Source organism: Lissotriton vulgaris, chromosome 2_1 (assembly GCF_964263255.1).
Source record: "Lissotriton vulgaris chromosome 2_1, aLisVul1.2, whole genome shotgun sequence".
NCBI classification, from domain to species: domain Eukaryota; kingdom Metazoa; phylum Chordata; class Amphibia; order Caudata; family Salamandridae; genus Lissotriton; species Lissotriton vulgaris.
Window position 1 is genome coordinate 1719240368 of NC_141687.1, and position 25227 is coordinate 1719265594.

General features: G+C 44.4%; 1 protein-coding gene across 3 annotated transcripts in view; it reads right to left on the bottom strand.

Annotated features, from left to right (window-relative positions):
- Window positions 1-25227, bottom strand: part of LOC147733174 (uncharacterized) — a 95173-nt gene that overhangs the window by 36945 nt on the left and 33001 nt on the right. For all 3 annotated transcript variants that reach the window (XM_086957717.1, XM_086957716.1, XM_086957718.1), the window contains exons 3-4: window positions 12078-12167; window positions 4423-4580 (exon numbers count right to left, since the gene is read on the bottom strand). In XM_086957717.1, the coding sequence (XP_086813843.1) occupies window positions 4423-4580; window positions 12078-12167 (248 nt within the window). The remainder of the gene's footprint in view (window positions 1-4422; window positions 4581-12077; window positions 12168-25227) is intronic.

The window sequence follows — 25227 nt, forward strand, 5'->3', positions numbered from 1 at the left end:
CACACTGGCTTCACCAAAATATGTAGCTAGTGACATGACACTGGTCGTTTACATACTGTGCTGAAGGTAAATGTAGACATTTGATTGGCACTCGTGCTAAACATACTGGGGGAAAATGTCACCTTTTCAACAGTATGTAAACACAGTTGCAACGCCATTGTAATAAATTAAAATGTGGATAATGGTTTGCCACTGCGCCTTATATACACAAAGTAAATTCCACATACCCTAAGCATGTATAAGGACTGCTGCCATGCCAGCGTTCACATGTGATCATGGCAGCAGTGTTTAACAAATGACAGTCTTTACTGTAAAAGGTCAAAAAAGGCTTCCGCACATTACATGAATATTAATGGTAATAATCACAGTAATAGGAATATTAGTAATAATTACTGTGACAACACATTGTTGCAGTGAGTGGACAACTTCATGTCTTTGGTCTGAGGTGTGCACGTGGTATCACAGCAGTGCACATCCTCATTTGGAAGAGGGGGGCATTTAGAGGCTTAGTTACAAGCCCCTTTCGCCGCCAAGTCACTTTTTCCTTTATTAAAAGTGACGCATCGGCGGTGCAAGGGGCTTGTAAATGTTAATAAGCCCCTTAGTGTTCACAGAACTGTACATGGGTTTGAGTTACATACGGAAGGTCACTTGAGTACAGGTGACTGTAGCAAGCGCCTCGCGGCAGGGGTAAGAACAAGTGCGCAGCACACCACCAGAAAGAGAAAAGCACTCAGGTAGGGCAGGCACAGGGAAGTGAGCCTGAGAGCAAAGCCGAGCTGGAGAGGACCAGGGCCCTCAGGTGTTGCAGCAGTCACCAGACGTGATTAATCTGAAGGGCCTGGCACATGCGCCTTCACGCACAGGTGTCTATGAGACGCTGCCATTAATAACAATTCTAATAGTAATCACGAGAGTAATAATACAGGGTACTACCGTACCAGACATGTAAATGAGCGGGTAGGTCCTATCATTCAAATGGAAGAGACGAGCGTAGGATCTGTTGATTGCACGTAACCGCGGTTCAGGAAGGGTAGTTCTGGGAATGTGGAATAACTTGACACTGCATATGTTTTCAAGCACCAGAGCCTTTATTGCCTTTCACCAGCCCTGCTACACTACATAGGAAGAGGGGAGATGTGGCGGCCCTGCTTTCAGCCTCAAAGACCTGCAATAAAATGGTTTATAAGCATTTATGAAAGTATCGGTAGTGATGTCTGCCTATATGTGCTTCAATGTATTGCAAGTCTGGGCCTGCATATGCAATACATTACTGGAACACCTGATCTGCCCGTCGCGGTGTGTATGTCTAGAAATGTACAGTAGGAATGTTAAAGCATGGGGAAGAGGTTAAACATGTCTCAGCCGAAGGTGCGTTTACTAAAGAAATATTTACATCCTTTGCACAGCTCCTATATTTTAACGACAGACTAGAACTGCCCGTATGCCATACTTCACATCAAATTAACACATTTCTGATTTGTGGGTCACACTGGAGTGAGTGGCCGGGTGGTTTAAAAATAAACTTAATAAAAAAAGAAAACTTACCTGAAAGACAGGTCCGACCGTGCCGCCTCTGCTGTGTGCTCCTGGGCCGAAGTCCGCGTTGGCACCTTTGGTTGAGTGGCTGTGACAACGGCAGCCCCTCTCAGCCAATTCAGACGCTGCTCCAGCAGCGCCAGGATTGGCTCGAGCAGGGACTGCCCCCGCCCATAGGAGACTGGGGCTGCGACCACTGGTCAGTAGCAGCCCTCACTCGCTCTCCTAATGTGCAGCAACAGCACTGCAGGCTAAAACTAGTGCGCAGGTTCGGGCTGGTCCGAAAAATGACCAGCCCAAATCTGAACATGCGCACTGGGCCTGCCCTGCTGCTGTCAGTCAACAACAACCACACTCTGCAGTGCTGCCTTCCCCTCTTTAGTGATGCGTTCTGACTCCCGCCCGCCGATTACAAGTCAGGACGCAATCTTCCTCGTTTAAGTTAACAAGGAAGAATGTGGCCATGCTGTGGGCGAGGCAACACCCCAACGCCCTTGATGGAGGCACCACTACTGTTCAGTGTGTTGAAGTATACAAACAAATCTGCATTTCAACAAATTTTCACAAAACAGAAGAAAGCAGAACCTTAGCAAGTAACAAAAAGATTCTATCTTCAGTCAACAAAAAACCAACAAAAACCATGCACCCACCATCACTTCAGGCTATAGGCTATCATTTCTCTAAACAAGATTTTGAATTACATTTCTCAAAGTCAATGGCAATGGTATGCACATTTTTCTTCATGTCTCAACTCTTTCGGTCGCTATCTCTGAAGAACAGTAGCCTGTAGCTATTAGACCTATAACCGAATTAGCTTCAGAGTGTAATACTGGAGTTTGTCAGTCCTTGGCGATCCTCGTCTTACTATGGTGAATATCAAAAACATGTTTGCTGTTTTTGTAAATTTCCCAATACTAAGAAATAGCATTATGTCACTAAGTTTTAATGTTTATACTAGCAAATTTTTCCAGGCAGTCAAATTGTTTGTCAATAACATTTCAGCTTTTGTTGAACCTCTAGCAATAATTAATGAAATTCCTTAAAATCAGATGCCAGGAATCAGCTTTGAAGTCCTCCAAGAACAATTTACTGTCAATGCTTCTGAAGCCTTGGTTGTCTCAGAACACCCTATGAAGTTACTAAAGGACTTTGCCCGAAGGACATGTGATAAACCTTAGGGATTTCTATTTTCTTGTTTTACACATTTCAGCATTTTTCAACATTTGAACTGATTGTTTTTACTGAGGACTCAGTTGACATTTTTGGTATTTGGTTGGGGTGGTGGCGTTTTGCCATTTCATAAGTTTGCAATCATTCTATGCGATTGTTTCTCCAGAGAAAATCCACTATTGTATTTCCTGTTCTGATCCACACAACTGTTGCCTTCATATAAAAGTGTCAGACTCCATTGTCAACTAGTATGGAGTTTCAAGAAATAACATCTCTAATTTTCTAGAGTTTATGCATTGTTATACAGTATGACCGGAAAGAAGCCAAAAACTGAAATAATTGTGTTAATCTTTTTGCGAATGCTTTTATTGGAACACTGATAACAGTATTAACACAGGGCATTCTCTATTGCATTAAACTTTTCAGTAGCGGTAAAGAAACAACACATTTTTTTGATATATTCTAGCAAATCTGCAGGTTATGGCCCGAGTGACTTTCAAAACTGGTGCTTACAAAGCCCAGATTTGAATCTCCTGTCAGCCAATCTGAGGTTGATGCAAAAAATACACGTAAGGTCTTCAGACAAGAGTTTTCCTCGCAAGCTAAGATTTGAAGAATACATGTATCTTCAAAAAAGTCTGAAGCTGTCACAGATGGCAGCCGTTATCAGCATGCTGACTGCTCCCGCTTTTTTTTATTTCTCAAACTAGAAGAACTAATCCAGATGCAATCATGTCATTCTTATATAAAGTGTGCGATTGTAAAAAATAAAATATGTTTGACCAAGGATAGACAGTAAGAATTGTTTACCAGAATTAACCTATAGTGCAATATCTGTTCAATGTAGGAAGCAACAGTAAATTTAGGAATAGCCGGATGGTAGTTCATCCTTCAAGACACTCGTGCAAACGGTTAAGTTATTGTGCAGCTCTATTCCCACTCTCAGTGGAATTTTCAACAGTGACTTGGGAGGTACGAAGAAACAAAAGCAACTTACAGCCTCACTCAACCAGCCTAGCAACCATCAATCAACAATTACCTGCCTGGCATAGTGAGATTAAATCTGAGCATCAAAATCCAAACTCTTGGCTATCTCATAGAATATCTGCCAAACAGCCATCCTATGAGGGCATTATGTTTCAGCAGAGAACGTACAAGTAATGGGTCAATATGAAAAAGGCTGTGGTCTACCCCTCAAATCTGGCAGATGGATGTAGCTAGTAAAACAAATTGGTGAGATTAATAAATTGCATGTACATTGGAAGGTTAGGGCTTGGGGGATGGGAATGGATTCAAGTAGCAGAGCCCTTAATTGTTTTGTATTGGCAGTTATATAGAGTTCTCCTAAAGCTTGTGAGGGTTAAAGTGCTTTAATCTGCTGACAAAACAGGAAAATAGCCGAGCGTAGGGGAGCACAGAGTAGACAGGCTGGAGGATGAGGAGTGTGATGGTAAAGATGGTGTATAACAGGAAAAAACCAGGAAAGAAGGCAGACGAGCACAGAGAATAAGAGCTGGAGGGAATGTTCTGAGTGTTCCCCATATGAAAATGTTGGTTGGAAAGTATATGGAAGGGGAGGGGTGGACAACAAAGGCACAATCAACCAGTCTTTGCACAGAAAGCAAAGGGATCATCCACAAGGGAATGAAAGAACCAGAGACAATCACCATCATCTTTCTGTAACACAAGACTGACCTCCATAACTGACCTTACCTGAGACTGGAGGTTCTTGCGCCAGTCCCTAGTCTGCAGTCTTGGCTCAGAGGAGAGTGAAAGACAGAGTGGGCGATGTGGGCGTTGAAGTTGCGGTGTGGATGATGGTCGGAGGTCTGCTATCTCATTCCTGCTCATCACCAAGTCAGGACAGGAACCTACATGCCAGGAGAGGTGAGGGGTGAAAACAGAAAGACAGGAATCACAATACTAAAGGCTACAGAACTGGGAAAAAGTTAGGCTACTTGAGAAACAGGGCTTCTAATGGAAGGGAAAATGGAATAAGAGGCAAAAGTGGTTATGTAGGAAAAGGACACCAAAGAATCGAACTTCTAGGTATGTTGAGAGGGGAAAGAAAGGACAAGTAAGAGGGGAATGTGCATAGTAGATGAAAGGATGAAAAATAATCTAGCGAAGAGAAGGCTAAAGGAGAATGGGGAGGACATGCATTGCAGGAATACATCAGGTGTGAGGTGTGAGATTTGATTATTTGTTATTGGCCTGAATTCCACTATGAAATGATGATACCAGAGATAGCAGAAAGAGTAGACATGCCAGAAAGATAAAAATTGCCTCAGCAAATAATGTATACAATCAACAACATAAACGTGGTAGAGCTTTACAAAAAACATTCTCCTTTCAAGTCATGAATTGCCAGTACATACATTTTATATAGTTCTCAAAAGGACATCTGCTCATCCCAAATGACATTGACAGCCTGTCTCTTTTCCGTGTGATACCACCTACTTATCATTCTGGCAAGGCTTTGGCTGTATACAGGCTATTGATCCTTTATGTTTCTCCTGCCTTTTTCCCATGTAGTCAGTGTGCTTAAATGCAGTTCAAAATGGAGGAGAATCAATTCACCCTTGCTAGTGGGCAGTATGTCTCTACCTGTCTGATGTGCTAATTTCAAGACATTATAAGCCAGAGGCCACATGTGGGTAACACACTGCAACTACTATTTTGATCCTCTGTGCCTTAGTGTTCTTACTGGCAGGACTTGTCCTTGAGTCGGAGTCAGCATATTCCAGTTCATATTGTACATTCTAGCTGCAACCCAGGCTTGATAGCTTCTGCCTTACTTCCACTCCAGCCTGAGGATCACCTCTTTCTCTTTACAATAACAATGTATCTGTGAAGAGTCGCATGATCTTGTCCCAATCCAGATGTTCCATTCCAGTAAAGACCAGCTTTGAGGCACTGCTCCGAGTACCGGTACAGTCAATGGACTAGCACACAAAAATGTATGCCTTCGTGGCATTTCTTCTTGGTGCCTGGGGCTATATTTTTACTGGCTTTAGAACTCTGTGAACTTTACCCCTGCACTCCAGTAGTAAAATGCTTTAATGCCCCCTTTAAACACAGTTGAATACCAAATATTCCTAATTGTTATATTTAACTTACCTACACGTCCCTAGTATATGGAACAATGTGTACCCAGGTCCTGGAAGTTAAATGCTACTAGCAGACTGTAGAACCAATTGTACCATCAACTACAGTGGCAGGGCGAACATGAATTCAGGACTACCACTATAGCCTGACTGTAACAATGCAAAACATGCACTGTGACCTGTCAAAGTAAACTCCTTTTGAGAGGTAAAATCTACCTTTTAAATATTATTAAGTCACCCCTATACTGGGGCCATGATAAAGTGTTCTAATCCTATGAAAAACAATAAAAGATATTATACATATTTTTAAAAAAGAGATCCTATGTGGGCCTCGTAGCCCAGAAGGCAGGGTGCATGATATTTAAATGTAGGACATACAAAAATGTAAAGTTAGCATGTCCCTACAGTGACTTGCCCCCAAAAGCTATTTTCACTGTAGGAAGGCGTGTTAACCCAGAGGGAAACACTGGGAAGCAGTAGTAAATACTAATACTGTATATCTAGAAAGGGAGCGGCAAAAAAAACAATTAACCCACTATTTTTTATATTTAATACAATTTCAATTCAATGGTGAAGTAGGATTTATGAATAAATCTTAAGGAAGCTACCCGTTACCAGCCTTAACTGTCAGAAGGTTAATTAACATACACCTCTGCCGCCTCCCAGCAAGTAATTAGCCTTGAATAGTTGTTACTAAGTGTAAAAGACCTTCCAGGAACAAACAGGAAGACCTGAATAGGCAGAAACGATGTGGGGGTAGAGAGGATCCTTTTTGACACTTTAGTGTCAAATCCTGTTTGCCAGGTCAGCTGGGTTTACATATAACCCTTGGGGCACATTTGAAAGGCAAGGCAATTCTTTTGGCTCCACTTTCTGGTTGCTGAAGGACTCTGCTTTTGTCCTACCAGACTTCTCTCTCAGGGTTTATTGCGGGTACAATGGCTGCTTCAAACTGGATTGTAGTATTAGATGTTGCAGGACACTAGGATTTCCAAGGTACACCCCTATCCTTAGAGACCAAGTTTAGAATGGCAGAAAACATTCACCATCTTGAAAATGCCCAAAGGGGGTAAGGACGGCCCTGGGAACTTTTAGCCCATTGGTTAGGGCATACCCAGGAGTCCTTCCCAATCCACTATTTAATGCCAGGGATAATAGTGGCACCTCCAGGCACCCCCTTCAAAAAACGTCTTGGACCTGTGGAAGATCAAAAAAGGATTGGAATTGATGCCTTTAACCTTAGAGGAGCCCTGAAGGACTGGACTGGCTCCCTCTTGTACCAAGACAACAAATTGGACTCCAAGGGTCAGAGGGCTGACCTCCTGTTCAAGATATAGCTATACAACAAACTACTAGTGTTTTTTCTTGAAGTACCCAGCTGACCATTGGCAACTGGAGTTAGACTTGACCCTACTATTGGCCTTTACTTGACACCCTGTGAGTTTCAAAGTGCCACCCCAGAGGTCCTGGGGCTTTAGAAGTCTCACTGACTGGGACTAAGAGGGTGATTTATTTATTGGCTGTAAGGATACTCCATTGCAAAGAAGTATCTTAACCGCCAAGAATGTGGTCCATATGCCGAATTTAAAAGTGAGCAGGCCTTAGAGATAATCACGGCAGAGACTACTCTGACTCCACTGTGATTATTCCCCTCCAACGGACCAGCGGTGTAGGTACCTGTCATTCTACCCAGCTAATTTAGATGGGTAGAATGACAGGTCAGTTTTCACTGCCCGTCACCGCCAAGAAAACTCTGGAAGTAAGGGGCAGTGAAAACTGCTAAATGCTCCCTTTGCCACGGGAGTGACTCTCATGGTGAGGGGTGCACTGTATTTTTTATTTTCAAAACGCAAATCCCAGTTTGGGATTTTATTTTTGAAAATAAAAAAAAGAACCTGTTTGGTACAGCAGTTTGACCTGCTGATGGAGTCCTGTACCAAACAGCAAAATGCATGGACAGGAACCGGTGTGACCGCCAACTTGGTAGTCATTTATAAATTTGGCAGGCAGTCCCGCCACCAGGACGACAGAGTACCCTTGGCAGAACAATATATAAATGAGACCCTAAGTCAAAAGGGAAAATCTTCGACCAGGACAAGCCTGGTTACTGTATTCTAAGAGTGCTTCATTGTGGCCAGCCTCAAATTGCGCCTAGGTCCTGGGCCACAGTTACATGTGACTATCATTGGCGTTTAGTGCATTTATGCCCGGTTTCTACTTAAAAATGAAAAGATTCATATGTTGGTTTTCCAGATATTGGATGTTTGTCATATTGGTGCCATGTGGTTTGTTAAAATTCACTCTATTTTTCTAATTTTGTTTGCGATTTTTATAGTTTTGCATTTTGACTTTATTACTGTTTTAATACTGCGTAAATACTTTACAAAGTGCACTAAGTCAAGTCGGTCTGCTCAGTGCCATCGCTACCAGTTCATTGAGCTCAGGTTAATTTAGTGACTATAAGGGTTCACCCTGATACGAATTGTGATTATTCCTTGAAGTGTGTAATCTTCAGCCCCAAATAATAACCCAATTTCTTACACTAACCTACGTTGCTATTGGTGTAGACAGTGTGGCCGGAGGAAGGGTCACCCTTACTTTAGATAAGTAAAGGATCAGCCTTGAAGTCCATAACTTGGCTGCCAGCCATACCCAAGGACTCCATTGGCAAGTCTGTAATGTTAAAGAGGTTAGGCTATGATAAAGTACTTTGCACACATTACCCCACCAGAACATTTGAATTGAAACCTATAACGTGTAAGTGATAGATCAGGGTTCAGGAATCAAATCCCCCTTTTCCAAGAAGATGAAATTACAGCCATGGATGCGTTGCTCCCCTTCAACTGGTAAACTGTTTGGACAGTCAATGCAATTGACAGAAAAGTGAACTAGAATGTCTTCGAACATGAACCAGAAAGACACCGCGCTCAATAAATCTCATCAACATAGCATAACATAACAAATAAGTTTCACAGAGAACTCTGATGCATTAGTCTGGATAACAAAGAGATCATTTCTGTATTTTGTTTGTGCCGCAGAGGAGAACAATCAGGCAAACACCCACATTGAAAAGAATATTAATCATCTAAAAGTGCAGATTCCACTTGTGCTTGTCTGGTGGGGACCTTAAAAAAATTCTGGCTCTGTGCCTTTCATTCCCAGTCTGTTCTATTGTCAGCATCATACTGTTCAAATGCTGCTTGTCATTAACTTGGAAGGATCAAGGAACTCATTCTTCCTTTTTCGAGTTATGCTGTCCAGGACTTACCCTACAGATCTAGACAGCCGCGGTGCGTCCATTGGGGCGTAGGGGCGTAGCCCCACTAAGCCTGGTGGACGCACCTGCGGCTGCAGAGAGAGCACGGCACCTAAATAAAATGAAGCGCAGTGCAGCGCTTCAATCGGGGGTTCGTTCCGGGAAAGACCCGATGGGAGTGTGCAGGGGGTGGGGCTGGGTTACAATATAACATCAGTGTCTGCGAGTCGACCGAGTCGACTCTGCTGCGCATGAGGAATTTCGGGCAGAAACTAGCCCGCGCATGCGCGTTAGCCGTCAAGTTGACTGAGACGACCGAAGGGGCCAGGGGGTGTGTCTTTAGCTGTGCCCCGTCGTTTGAGAAGGTGCCAGGGCGAGTAGTCTGTGTGCCCCCCTAGCCAATCCTGGCGCTTATGCAGCGCCAGGATTGGCTGGTCCACCGCGCCGAAGGACAGGCAATCCATTATTGGATGCCGCGCGTGGGTGGGTGGCACACTGGGCTCAGGCTCAGCACTTTATCAGTCATGGCCAATCACTGTGACGTCAGCATGTGAAGCCAATTCAGTGATTGGCCATGATTCGGAGACGTGCGCGCCGTGACATTTCCTACTAGTTGCTCTGTGTACTTAAGTTTCTGTAGGGGGCGGGGGCTCCCTCTGTCTCGTGCGCGCAGGCCAGGCAGCAGACCGTCACTTGACTTCACTTGACTCTGACTTAGTTAGTCGTTGTTGACCGTCCGTCACTCGAGTTTTAGTAGTAAGTTAGTACTCTCACTGTCATCACAGTCTCAGAGATTTAGAGCCAAATTATTTTTAAAGGAAAACAATGAATGTGAGTTCGTGCAATGTAACTGGAGGTCATGTAAAGCGCTTCGCTACTCTAGGGTCGAATAGTCGAATACGCGCTGTATAAAAGTGCAAAAACAGAGCTGCAGAGAGAAAAAAAAACCTGACCACCAATAACATTACACAAGGGCACAAATATTTTTTAGGCACGGGGCATTAACTGATTTGCCCAGAATCACACAGGAAGTTGACTGAGCCGGCGCCGAGACACAAATCCGGTTCCGCTGTTCCAAATTTGGCATCTGTGTATGGCCTTAACGTAGACGTTACAAAACGCGGGGAGGCCGCTTTGAACATTCTTGACTGTCTGTAGCGTGTAGCCAGGGCCCAGGCCCCAGGGCCTGCCTGAGTGAGGCTTAGCCTAGGCCTCACTCAGACAGGCCCTTGATAAGCTTGCTGGCGGCTACACGCTCGTCGCTCGCTTAGGCTTCATCATCAGCGAGTGACTGTGGGTCAGGGTGAGGTGCGGACGCGGGGGAGCATCCTCCAGTGTGCTGACTAGTGACTACTGCAGGGCAGGCAGGTGTTTGTTGGTGCCGGTGGGTGAGCGGGGGAGGAACGGGACAGGACTGGTGTGCGGGTAACGGTAAGGTGAGCTCGAGGCTTTGAGGGATGGACTCTGAGCAAGTGTGGGACTGAGTGGTGGACGGGGAAGGTAAGCGAAGCGAGGGGCTTCTGGGCGCTGCTGGTCGTTGGTGAGCGGGTGGGACTGACTCAGGCTTTAGACGCTCCGTAATTTGCTTTTCCACTTGGTTGTGGCAGTTTGTGTCCGGTTTGGCTTGCTGGATTGTTGACGGGTGTTAGTGCCTGTCATGCTCTGACGCTGCAAGTTTATCTCATGCTTTGATGCTGTAATACTTTATTTTGTATGCTCTGACGCTGCAATACTTTGCCTCACGCTCAGAAGCTGCAAGTTTATCTACTGCTCTGATTCTGTAATACTTATCTCGTGTTGTGTTTTGCCGCGCTGTCTCTGCTGCTAGACTTTGTCTGCTGTGTTGCCTCGTGCCTTCAAGACCTCCACATTTTCCTTGTCGCCCGCTGCTAATCTTGCAGAGGAGAATTGAATTGGCGTACCTTGCGCGTCGCAGCAATTTATCTTTCGTTTCGAGGGTTATTAGGGAGCAATTAGACACACCAGTGGTTTTTGGTAAAAATGTGCCCGCTCATAGAAGCGGATTTGCAATTCATCTCATCTGTTCTCTTTCAGAGCCTCGGCTTGTTTTAAATCGGGAGAAATTAGGTTTCAGATGAATGAGACTTCCAGCAGAAGTCAAGAGAGCTGGTGGGAACCCGTGCTTAATGAAAAAAAAAAAAAAGTGCAGGAGCCCAAAGTTTTGAAGGCCACCGCTGCTGCCGACTGCGTGGTTCCCAATGCTTTGTGAAGGCTGTTTCCCAACTGCTGTGCAACTTCTTCTACTCTTAGAGCTGAGATTTCCATGAAAGTCTTATAGTCTGAATTCAGCACCTGAGCATAATAGGGCGGAATGTATGAAGCTCTGTGGTTATACTGAATAAGCAGCTACCTATGTTATGCCATCTATTAATGTAATAACTGCACTTTCACAATTGCTTTATTAACCTTCCTGCTTTCTCAAATTTGCTTGAAAATGCACGATTTTTCTTCTTTTTTTTTCAAAATTTTCGCTCGCTACGGTGCTGTATGCAAATCACTTTGCGCCCCACCACTTTCAAATTTCACCCACCGACCCTGGATCTAGAGTAAAAGTGTCACTTAAATTCTAACAATTAAGCAATATAGAGGCTTACTTTCTAAAGCCCAACTCCCTGACAAGCAAGATTTCTTGTACGAACAGCATAGATTAGGAGGAGAGAAGCATCTTTACCAGAATCTCTTATGACAACTCTTTCCAGAGTGACCCCAAATAGCATTAAAGTAAATAAAAACTATAGAGAAAAGCGATTTGAAAGCATCGCAGGAGGGGTACCAGGAAAGTGGAAGGCATTGAAAAGAATGTGTCAGGTCAGGGGAGTTAAAGACCTATGGAGAGTGAAGATGAAAGGAGAGAATTATCACAGGGTCAAAAATTGTTTTGAAGAGAAAGTAGATTCACAGCAGCAGTAGCTTCTTACAAGAGCAGCATTAGTGTGATGGGATTATGTAGTAACATCACAATAATATCTTCTTGCGCCTCATACCTGTACAGTGCTGGGAGAGTGGTGCAGGTCCAGGAAGTGGCACGGAGCTGGGCATTGTCTGGGTTTTCTGAAGATGTTTTGCAATGATTCCTGAAACAGAAAGGTCCCATTAACAAACTCAAAACACACCCCAGAAAGAAATAAACCTAGCAACAGGCTGTATAGAGAAATCTGCACTATTTGCCCAGTGAGGTGGATCAAGAGCTGCAGCATACTGGCGACCTGTTTTACTCACTATAGACAGAGAGTTACTCATAAAAAAATACTGGAGAGTAATGGGAGCACAGACTTGGCCCAATCTTTCAACCACACTGCCACAGTTACATACTCAGGTGAGTGACATCAGCAGTGTTGTGCCACAAGAAAGCACTCCATGCCCCATGGGAGGAACAAACACAAAATAAGGAAGTAAAGCCCGCACAAGTGGACAAATAAAAAGCAAGGGAATGAGTGATAATAAAGCCAACCAATGGTACACATATGAAGGGCGCTAAGTCCACCTATAAGCCCACAATATGTCTTTTCAGCAACAGACAGCATTGACTCTCTGGTAGGCAAGACCTAAAAATTTGTGAAAATGCAGGGCTTATATGAAACATCGAACAATAACAAAATAAGTCAAATTAAAAATACGACTTGATTGGGGTGTGGCCAAGCAATACGGCTGACAGCACGTATTTGCTGCCAGGTTCGTGGCCCTACTTACACGCTGAAGAATCCTGGGCAAAGGCTGCCACACCACATTGCTCTGGGCACCAACTGGCTTTCTGTGAAGGATTGCGAGCCAGTGGCGGTGCGTCCATTGGGGGCGTTGGGGCGTTGCCCCACTATCCATGTACGACCGTCACTTCCGCTAACATCATTCAGGAGGATTTAAAAGCAAAATAATAAGCGCACTTGCAGTCTGCGCCGCGCGGCAATGCTAGCTCAATCGGAGAGCTTTACCATTAACGGGACAAGCCCGACATCGCGGAAGGTGTGGGGGCGGGGCTGCAGCAGTGATTGACAGCGCAGCAGAAACAGCGCAGCTGCAGTGTGCGCATGTCAATTTTTGGGCTATTCATTTTACTTACTGGCCCGCGCATGCGCACACGCAGTACAGTACCTTCCCACTCCTCCTCCCTAGAGACTCAGACTGCGAGGGACCCGGGCCCCCGGGTCTCCTATGAGCAGGCAGTAACCCTGGTCTTAGCCAATCCTGGCGCAGTGGCGCTGCTCATGCAGCACCAGGATTGGCTGAGAGCAGTCACCGCGCAGCCAGGCAACCTGCAGGATGGTGCTGCGAGTGGGTGGTGGCACTGCCTAGTGCTGCACTGTTGTAGGCCAATCACACTGTGGCTTATGTGAGCCATGCAGTGATGATTGGCCATTTCTCTACGCTGTGGCACGTCACCGCGCCTGGCGCAGTGACACGAGTCAAGCAGAGTGTAGTACTGTGGCAACTGGCTGCTTCCTGTTCCTGCTGCGGGACCCGGCTACACATCACATCGGCCAGGAGCGGAGGTGGCGCCCCGGCGGTAAGGTAGGATTTATTATTTCTTTATTATTCCGGAGGGGGCGCCTTCTTCCTCTGGTCGGATGCCCAATGGGGCTTCTCCTCCAAAGATATCTGGGGTGCCAAAGAGGTCTTGGTGCCTGCCCAGCAATGCTCTCTTTGATATCGGAGTTTTTTTTTTGTGAAACGCTAGGAACAATGGGTCAGTTGGCTTGCCCATAGTCAGCGGAAAGTTTACAAATCTCTTGCTGGTCTCGCCATGGATATTAGCATGGTATTGAGGTCAATATTGGAACAGTGTTGTTCGTACACCTATAAGCATTCTTGGAAAAAATTATGTGTGTTTTAATGTTTTCGGCCACTGACACGGCCACGGCCATCCCTGGGAATCAATTGCGTTTTTTACAAGAACCTATGTGAAGAAAGTTGGACACCCGCGAACACACGCGCCCCCCACTCCCTCCCGGGAGCATGCCAGCCGCGGCTGGATTGTACCAATCCCCCCAAATCCAGCCATGTTGCTTTCTGTGCCTGACTCAACTCCTACAATTCCAGGCACCAAGACAGAGACTCAAATTCGCCGTTCTTTTCCCAGGCAAAGGCCGACAGACTACACATTTATCAGAACATCTCGGGCCGTACTTTGGCATGTGTTTTGCTTGGTGCTTGCCAGTCCTCTCCTCAGATAGCCCCCAACTCAAGTGACAACAACACACGATCACTACTTTGTATTCATCACGCATCCAGAGTTCCGAAAGCTCAACCACGATACACCTCTGTGCTCCGGAAAGGCATCTAAATGCAGACATAACCCTCTGCCACTCCTGCCTCAAGATGCAAAGGTCAGCGTGTGCCCCAGCGGTGCGTGGGAAGACTGAATAGGAAACAGCACCCCACAGCTGTGTCACAAGGCTCTGGTAGCAGCACAGGACTAGCTTGCATCATCATGTCGCCTCTCCATGTTTTTTGGTACCTTTGCCTCATTGCACGTGTTTTAGGGTTTAATCATAAACAATCCTAAGCACATCTGAGCTCTCTCGGTCCTGGCTGCAGTTAATGGATCTCATCATACAGTAAGTGCAGCTCCTTACTAAGTCTGGACAGACAGTGCTAATGGGCAGACGCGCTCCCCTGACAATGCCGCTTCTGTTTATGCTCAGTTGTGAGAGTGATGAAGAGAAGGATAAAGGGTGCACAGAAGGAGGGAAAGAGCAAATGAAGATAGACCGAGAGGGGAGAGAGTGGAAGAGCAACAAAGATACAGAGATAAGGAAGAGAGCCCGAGGAAAAGGGGGAGAGGCGGGGGAATGGGTGTGTCTGGAGAAGGACAGAGGGGGAAAGGAGGAAGCGCAGGAAAATAGAGAGCTGTGCGTGGAGGGAGAGATGGTGCATGGGGGAAGGCACAGATAAATGTAGAGAGGCACGGAGAAGGTGTGTGAGTGAGGAGGGAAAGGGAGCGGGACAGGATGAGATGCTGAAAAAGGGAAATGGAGGAAGCAATGAGGGACAGGTTGTGTGAGGGGAGGGAAAGCAGACATATATGAGGAGGAGACATATGGGGAAAGGGACTGAGAAAGAGAGAGGGACAAATAGTGTTTGATAAGATGAGAAGAAATGGGATATCTTTGTCATTATTTGTAGCGCTGGTCAAGTCATTATTGACGTCAAAGCGCTACACATACAGCATGTACAATAAAATGTTTGGATGTCAAAGATACAATACATTACTATATGACAAGACACATTCTGCATGTACAAAAGTGTTGCTATACTGAATCCCAGTAGGTGACATGGTCCTCCACTGTACAGATTGATTTATAATGCCTGATGGACTCTAGTCAGTATGGACATATCAATAGCCTATAGTATAGATATTCCTAGAGTGTCCTAAGGATCTGAGGCTTTTGGAAAGATGTTTGCAGGCCAGTTTGGTGGGGGCATGGTGTTGGTTTATTAAGAATTCTTACAGCCTTCCCTTAAAAGAAGTGTAAGAAGGAGCTGTCCTGAGGCCTGAAGGGAAAGTTGTTCCGCATTCTTGTTGCTGTCTTTGGAAAGAATGGTAGAGAGCTTGCTGAATTTTGCAGTCTTTAGTATCTGCAGATACTTGCTTCAGGCATTTCTGGTTCATCCTTGTACATTCGGGTAAGCCAAGGAGTCGTGATGAAAGGCTTTGTATGTATTTCATATCAGAGCAAATAGCTCTTCATTGGGAAGGTATGAGGGTCTATGTGATGTGATATATCTTTTTCGTATTCAATATTAGTTTTGGTGCGGAGTTTAGTACTCACCGTAGCAGCGTTGTGATTTGCGGAGGGGAGAGAGGCTGCCTGTGGGTGGCTGCTGACTGTTGAGGACTGGACCAGCAGAAAAAGCCCGAATCGTGACCCAGCCAGGAGCTCAGGCAGCCTGGAGAAGGTACGTTTTATTTTAATTTATTTAAATCCCTCCTGCCTCCTTCCCCATCCCCCCTGTCGACAACCCCATTCCCCCACCCGTCCATCATTTTCACATGGTAATTTACGTAAGATAAATTGAAAATAAATAGAATGAGCAGGCCGCTAATTCACAATTTGTGCGCAGAGTACCTTCAACGAACCCTTCCACCCGCCGAGCTGCTCTACCTGCGTTTTACTGCAACGTTCGATGTTTTACGTGAACATTGTTTGGTTTCTTTTTAGGGTTTAAGTGCACATTTCAAGAGCCATCTGGTAAATATGTGTAATTTTAGGGACACATGTGGCCCTTCTGATCTTATTTTCAGTCAGAACTGTGGGCAGAACAACCAATTTGGTGTATTGATGGGGTTTGAAAGTACCACTTGTAGGTCACTTATTCTCTGTTTCAAGGCTGGGAATGTAGAGCCCCAGAAAATTGTGTGTAACCCTTTATTTCTTCCACATAGATAGACATGGGAAAAATTAAACATATTTGTGTCGCATGGTAAGGGCACTTTACAGCCTGTTGGGGGCCAAGACAGGTCCTAAAGGGGTGTGTTGCAGTCCGTCTTCCATTGCGGGGTCTGTGACAGGTGGCTGCAAAATAGGATAATATTTATGCCAAAGGGGATGCAGTTCTTACCTCCTACACAGTGCCCCCAAGTCCAAACAGTCCGATACAGTATTGTGTGCTAATGTAAATAAAATAAGTTTAACAATATGTGCCAGGACACAAAGCCCATCGCTGTTCCTATGCCAGAAGGAACCAGGCAAATGTCTGTACTGCGATTGAAAACAAATTGAAAGTAAATATTAAGCCTAGCAGGAGTTCTGCTCAACCTTCCTGCTTCCTCAAATTTGCTTGGGGGAGGGAATCGCCCCTGAACCCCACATAGGTGGTTCGGGCTCGCTCGCCACAGCGCAGTGTGATAATTGTTTTACGCCTCACCACTTTAAAATGTCACAAGCCGCCACTGTCGCGAGCCATATGTGGGTTTCTGGGATGCCCGCCAGCTCTTTCGAGCAACATTGGATGTGGTCACCGGGCAGCTGGGGACATCTGCACCAGTCACAGGGCAGCCCGGGACTGCTGCACCAGTCGCACGCCAAGTGGGTGCTGAAGCATCTTGCGCTGGGCTTGGAAGACATTGGCAATGTGTGCTGGATGACCTCTCTCCTCCTGACTGATGAATTGGACTTCAGCATGCTAAGGGGACAACTCTCCATACCGTGGCTTGTGATCACTGGTCCCTCAAATCTGGAGTCTGATGTCCTGATGTTGAAGGTGCCCTGTTTGTTGCTTTGTCCCGTGTGCACACCTTGGGCCTAGTTGATATGAAGATGCAGTACCGAGGTGAGCTCAAGCCTAACAGGCATATTCTGGATGCCCATTGTCAGGACAGCTTCAATGAGGGAAGACAGACAATAAATGGAACATACAATATTCACAGTTCATCATATACGTTCCTACAATACCAAACGGAGGAGGAATTCAATAAGGTTATATTCAGAAACAATCAGAATAGTCCTTAGCTAGTCATATGAATTCTCTCCCCCAAATCTCAACGCGTTTCGACGGGCAGGTAGAATTGCAGCCGTCTTCTTCAGGAGGGTTATTAGCTGTATTCCCAAGAGATAACCTAGTATTTCCTATATGTTTCTCTTATTAGTTCTTTAAGTTTAATCCCAACTCTCGTTCTTCATAGGGTATTGCCTCTAATGAAATTTTGCAGTGTTATGTACACGCAGTTGTTGGGAGAAAACGATTAAACCATCCCTCAATTGGGACGGCTGCAATTCTACCTGCCCGTCGAAACGCGTTGAGATTTGGGGGAGAGAATTCATATGACTAGCTAAGGACTATTCTGATTGTTTCTGAATATAACCTTATTGAATTCCTCCTCCGTTTGGTATTGTAGGAACGTATATGATGAACTGTGAATATTGTATGTTCCATTTATTGTCTGTCTTCCCTTGATTTTGACTATCTTATTTTTACTTGGTTTTTAATGATATTTTAATAAATTTGTACATCTGGTAATTTATTTGTTGTTTCAGAAATTGGGTTTTTACTACACTGCTCTTTAGTTTGTCTGCATTGTCATTTGTTTTTTATGTTGTGTGGATAAGTGTGGCCAAAGGGAATTACTTTTTTGACGAAGTCAATAGTTGGTACCCCATCCCTTTGGTTGAGGGTCCCTCTCTCTTTTATTAGAGAGACAGCTTCAATGAGGGTCAGCCCATTGTCAGGACAGCTTCTATCAGGGTCAGCAGACTTTCTCTGTGATGCTGTTTTTGCAGAGAAAAGATCTAAGCGTGGGCTTTCCCACTCTCCCCCACTGAAACAATAAAAATAATAACTTTGGAGGCCTCTGCCTGACTTGTGTAAAACTCCTACGATTTTAATGAGGCCATCTTTTGTGGCCTTGTCATGGGGAAGAGCCTTGCATTTACACTGTGTTAAGTTAGCATGAGCTTATTAGAAGAGTCTAGCAGACTGTTTTGCTTCACACTAGAATAATATGTTTTCCTATAGTAGCAGCTTTGCTTGGTAAGCTTTGTCTGAATAGTGTGTGCCGAGGCCTTCAAGGTAATTTCAATAAAGTGGTTGTTGTTCGGTCTGATCAGCGCACGTTCTAGACATAACATATATGCAGCTGTGGCCACCTCTGATTTTGGCAAGTTTAATAATGCACTGCGCAGGCATGCAAACACACTTGGAAAACATTCGCATACAGAGAGCTGGTGTAGAAAATGATGTGATGCATTTCTACTAGGACCAGAGGTATGGGGCCGCCCTTGTAAACCCAAGAGACCTTCTGTAGATACAAAATAACCTACTAGCAAGGGAGGGTTAAATCTAGGTGTAATCTAGCCTATTTCCATTTAGCATTTTTAACATGCTTTCTCCTTTTGTAATTTATGGAATAGTAACTATGCTGATAATCTTGTTGCTTATAATATGTCTGCTTGTATTAGCTAAGATACTACGCCTGAGAACACGGCATTAGAAATAAATATTTAAAACTTGCACGTGTCTTCATTTACTCACAGTTTTGGACTAGTATGAGAGTATAACGAAAGAGTGTTCATGTGTTCCACATTGCCGGAGGTATTTTAAGTTCCATGTTGTGGGTTGTCTAATCATTGGGGGTATGGAAGAACCAATGAGACACTGATTGTTAGTCTGGTAGGGGATTTTGGCTACTAAGGTGAGTTTTGGTACACTCTAATTCACTGAGGTTCCAAGTCTCTATGCACAGTTCAGTGTATGAGCAGAATCCCTGTTACAGCCTGTGAGCACTAAAGTCTCTGAGCTCATGTCCCTCATGGGATTCATACATTTGGTGAATTGAGGAGTGAGTTCAGCACTAGAGTGGTCCTTGTTCCTGGTGACTCCTGGGTATGTAACATCATATCATGGGGAAGGGTATACACCAAAACCAACACAACAAACGAAAATATCAATGCAGGACCAATATAGCTGGCATGGGACCAGGCTGGTGGTGGAGCATTTTCTGCACATCCATAGAGATATTAGGACAAACGTGGAGACTAAGAACTAAGAACGATGCCTTCTCACTAGAAGTAAATCTCCTGCGGACTAACTCATTAAATGCCAATAAAAATCCCTTTACACTGAAAAAACGGTTGTTGTCCTTAAGTCAGAACTCAGTGATTTAAAACCACCAGCCGCTCCTTCCCTCAGCTAGTTCTTCATCTAAATAACATTGTGGAGGATGCAGAGGGGATGTCCCGAAGATGCAACCTGAAATTTGTGGGTTTCCTGGAGAGCTCAGAGGCATTCATTGAGACCTGGATAGTAGATACTTTAAAACCAGTGGGACTTTCATAGTGTTTCATAACTGAGCGGGCACACAGCACTCTGTCCACTACACCTTCCAATGGGGATCCAAAATCCTAAATTATAGAGACTGGGATCTCATCCTGCAACGGTCCAGAGGCCTAGGGCTGAAATACATGCTACTCTTCCCAGAACTCTGGGTTATCCATGATGGAAAGTATAACTTTTTTTTACTACACCGCAGGAGGTGTGGGAGTGGGTGAAGGACATTCTCGAGTGACTACTATGGGCAGTGGCGCTCGCAGCCTATCAGGTGTTCGTCTGTAACAGTTGCTGAAAGGAAAATAGACGTACAAGGAACAGGGGAAACTCTGGCAGGCTGATGATCATAGCAGATGGTACCATTAGCGTTCGAGCTCCCTCTACATGTATGACACCCAAGGAGACTTCTGGGAGGGTGCAGACTAGAGCCAAACTACACTATGGAATAAAACTGAAGAGGAACTGGTCGTCAATATAGGAAAATGGCCTTGAATCACTGGGGTTCAAATATGTCATTTGTACTCCCAGAGCAAAACTGTTTGAATTACAAGGGTGGCCTTTAATATCTAAAATATTGGTTACCAGAGTGGTGGCCATGGGCTGCTTGTTTAGGATAGTTGGGGGTACTCTTCCTCACTCGCACTTCATTGTCTTATACATTTTGGACGCTTTTGGGGGCTGCCATACTCGGCATATTACAGGTAAAGGTTATTGTTAAGCAAGTCACAAAATATCAGGTAGTAGGCTGATATTATTTTTCTAGGATTATGTTTTTATTTATGTTTGGGCACTGCACTGTACCATTGTTTCAGTCAGAACTGATGGATAACCACAATGTTTATTTGTTACAAGGCGTCTATCTTGGATGGGAGAGCTGGGGGTGGGGGGAGGAGGGAAGGTGGAGGGGGTTTCACTGTTTACAGGTTTGAAGCTGAATGAAGCTTCACAAGTTGTACTGTATTATTCCTGTTCTAGATCGAAGTCCCTTTTGCACAATTACAGCACAATGCACGTTTATCATCAGGCAATGGGAACTTACACAAATGATAATGTCTGTTCACTACAAAAGTACTCACATAGAATGTGAGATGGTTAAACAGTTACCAAAATGGTATATGGTGTCATCATTTCTTAGGTGACACAGAGTACACATAGCTTGCCTCCAAAAGACACACCTCACGGCTATGGAGGTGGACAAAATAAGGAAAAAATGAAGTGGACAATGGCTCTCGTCTACCGTCTTGTCCTACACCAGCAGAGCATAGATTTGGATAGCTTTTAAGCTCCCATTTCAGGGACAGATGACGAAGGCCGGTGTATTTTGATACATGGTTAACTAAATGGGTTGGAAATATGTATACTATTCTCATTTGCATCAAATACAGATGATAAATCATTCTTACCAACAATGCAAACTTTATTGAGAACATATGTAGACATAACTCGTGAATTGGGAAGATAACTTAAACTGTGTTGTGGGTGGAGACATGGACAGGTTCCCACCGCAATACAACACTAAGCCTGCTATGGCCACCGAATTGAGGCTTGCAGTGGGTAATCTGTAGAGTGTAAGAAACTGAAAAAGTATGCACCAATGATTCTAAAGTGTTCTTGCCACTCAGAACACCTTTAGTAGAATGGACTGCTTTTTGATCTCTGAATCGACCTTGCCTTACATACATAATGCTAGATATCTGGTAAGGTTCTGGTCTTATCCCTCGCCATTATTAATGGATTATGAAGTGGGCTGTAATGCAGGAAAGGCATTCACCAGGAGTTGATGGATGCCATTTGCCTCAATGCAATCCACACAACACTTTCCACATACCTGGAGGGAAACCGGGGTACCTCAGGCACCTTGGCAAATGAGTGGGAAACTATGAAATATGTCCTGAGGGAAGAGTGATTAGGAAAAATATATGATATCAAAAAACAGCTACATCAAGACCTTAAAGACCAAGAAGATAAATTAGCTGGTATGTAACAGTGGACCAGACTAACACAGGAGGGGCAGTTTGAGTTCCAGGAAGTGATGCGAAAGTCAGGAGCATATGGGAGAGAATGGACAGGCCAACGAGGAGGGACTATCAACAGCGACTCCATAAAAAAGGCGATAAATCCAGTAAATTGCTGGCCTGGTTACTCAAACCAGAACGGGAAATAACGCATATATACGGTTTGAAGTCCTGATGGCTCCACAGCGATGCCACAAATAGCGATTAGTAGAACACGAAGTCCACATCTCCAGGTAATATAAAGAAATGTGGAACCTAAGATTGCAGAACTGGCATCTTTTCTTCATGGAAGTGTGAACCTCCCAATACTTACTGAGCTGGCAAGAGAGGAACTCTAAAGGAGTGATGAGAAGCACTGAGTTCAATGTCAGCCAGGAAGGAATGGCTTCCTGGTGGGATTGTACCAAATGCCTACTACCCAGTTAAGTGAAAAGTTGCTTGAGGATTTTAGGAAAGGAACTGGGCATACTCCCACAAAGTATCTGGGAAGGTATAATCTGTATGATCCTTAAGCTAGGCAGTGACCCCAGACACTCTTCATCTTATCGACCCCTGACCATAAATTTGGACATTAAAGTCCTTTGTAAATTCCTAGCTAAAATACTGTGAATGGTGGTAGCTAAAAGACTGCAACTGATGGTGTAAAGTTTAGTACATCAAGACCAGTGTGGATTCGTCATGGGCCATAGTGCGATGATGAACATTTGTAGACTGACCTATGTGCTATATTGTGTTATTGTGTAGTTGAAGAACTCTCAGTGTTATCAGTAGCCCTATAAAAGCCCTTTGCTAGCGTGAACTAGAATTACTCACTGGCAACCCTTCGATATATATGGGGTTTGGCTTGGTTTTTGGTGCCTGGATCCAATTACTTTGCACGGATCCCACTGCCAGGGTGAGGAGTGGCTGAGTGATTTCGGAGAGCGACTCTTAGAAAAATCAATAATGGTACTAAATGGCTGCCTTGGTTACTCTATCTGGAAATAACACAGATACTCAGTTTGACATCCCGATTGCTTCACAACAACACAAACAGCAATTAAAAAATCACTAAATGCACATGTCTAGGTAGCATACACAAATTAGGACCCTGAGGTGGACGAGGAGCATCTGCTTTTCTTGGAGGTCTGAATCTCCCAATATTTACTGAGCTTGCAAGATAGGAACTCAATGGGGATATTAACTTAGAGGAGCTTTGAGAAACACAGAGTTCAATGTCAGCCAGGAAGACGCAGGGAGACAATTGTTACTGGTGAGATTCTACCAAATGCCTGCTTTCCATTTAAGTAAAAAGTTACTTGAGGTTTTTAGAGAGGCCAGGGAACTGGGAGTACTATCGCAAAGAATGCGGGAAGGTATAATTTCTATGGTGCTTAACCTAGGAGAGGACACCACAGGTCCTTCATCTTTTGACCCCTGACCTACATTCAGACATTAAAGTCCTCTGTAAATTCCTAGCTAATGGTTTTTAGAGAGGCCAGGGAACTGGGAGTACTATCGCAAAGAATGCGGGAAGGTATAATTTCTATGGTGCTTAACCTAGGAGAGGACACCACAGGTCCTTCATCTTTTGACCCCTGACCTACATTCAGACATTAAAGTCCTCTGTAAATTCCTAGCTAATAGACTGCAACTGGTGGTGGTAAGCCAGTGTGGATTCATCCTGACGATGATCATTCGTAGACTGACCGATGTGCTGCATTCTGTAATTGAAGCAGATGAAAAACTCTGTGTCATCAGTAGACCTAAAAAAAAGCCATTTGATACAGTCTACTGAGATTACTTAATGGCTGTCCTTCGATATATGGGGTTCAGCCCGTTTTTTTGTGGTTGGGTCAGATAACTTTACATGGATCGCACTGCCAGAGTGAGGAGTGGGCAAGTGATTTTAGGGAGCAGGGGTGTTAAATGAGGCTCTACAGAGGGATATCCCCTTTCATATATGCTATTTGCTTGGCCCTTAAACCCCAGGTGATTATGGTCAGAATGGAATTAAAGAGTTGGGGAATCAAAGTGTGAGGCTCAAAGCATCCGATATCTCAATAGGCAGACAACTCATTATTTTATTTGAGAAAGCCCAGAGAATCTGTACCTAAAGTACTGGCATGTTTGGAAACATTTGGCTCAATAGTAGGGTTTAAGGTCAACAAATGGAAGACCAGTCTGTTTTCACTGGGGACAATGGTGGGGCACCCACGTGTGCAGTTACTGTAATTGGGGTTTTGGTGGGAAACAGATTGATTCAAATAAATAGGCATTTGTGTGGTGCAGCAGCTGACCAGCAATATCATAAAAACAAAGGAAGGATACTAAAGGGACTGTAATTGTCAATAAACATTTGGAAAACACTCCCATTATCCATCATGGAGAGGATAGCGATTGCAAAATTGGGTTTCTCCCAAGATGCTTATACACTTTGCAAAGTTAATTGTGTCCTCTACCTCCCTACATTCACAAAATTGAACTCTATGCTGGTCTCGCTTGTTTGGGCAGGTAAACACAGCAGGGTAACTCTGACCACATTAAAGCAAAATCAATTAAAGGGTGGATTGGGGCTGCCAGACATGGAACTTTACTATTAAGCAGCACAGTTACAGTGTGCAGCAAAGTTTTTAACACCCGATGACAGCTGAGAGAAGAGACTGCTCAAGTGAACATACAGAGACACCCCAATGCTGAACCTGCTCAGAAGAGGGGTGCATATTCCCAGGGATTACCCATATATAATATGTCGAACATCTAGGATAGAGGAACACAGAGTAAAGAGAGTTCTAGAACTACTCCTTTTTTCCCCGTGACCTAGACATCTTGGTTCTTCAGCCATTTCAGCTTATAGCCAAGGATATGTTGGTTCACTGGCGGGAAGGCTCAGTGGCGGGGAGGGGTTGTCACATGCTAACGGATCTATACCAAGATAAGTCTTTATTGCATTTCAAGAAATGCAGGAAACATTCAAGGTGGGTCCCGGACAGTTTCTCCCGTTTGTTAAGTTTGCTGCTACTTCCAGAGAGATATGGATTAGCTTTTCTGATACACCTCAAGTCACAATTATATACGATTCTCTTTCGACGCTGGGCATTGGACGCAATCCTGTAACCCTGCTGTACAACACTTTAAATTATTTCTAAAAACAGCGGTCCCTAGACAGCGAAGGATACAGAAGAGAAATAAATATAGATCAAATGATTTCCATATTCTTTGTCCAGCTGGACAGGATTTAATATATCATATGTTCAAGTAGTCAGTTATTTATACAATATCAAATGGGACACAACCTGTGTCCTACAACCACATATAGACAAGTGTGACATACAGAAAGGGAGTGTCAAGCAAGGGGAGAAAGTCTGCGTACGATCAA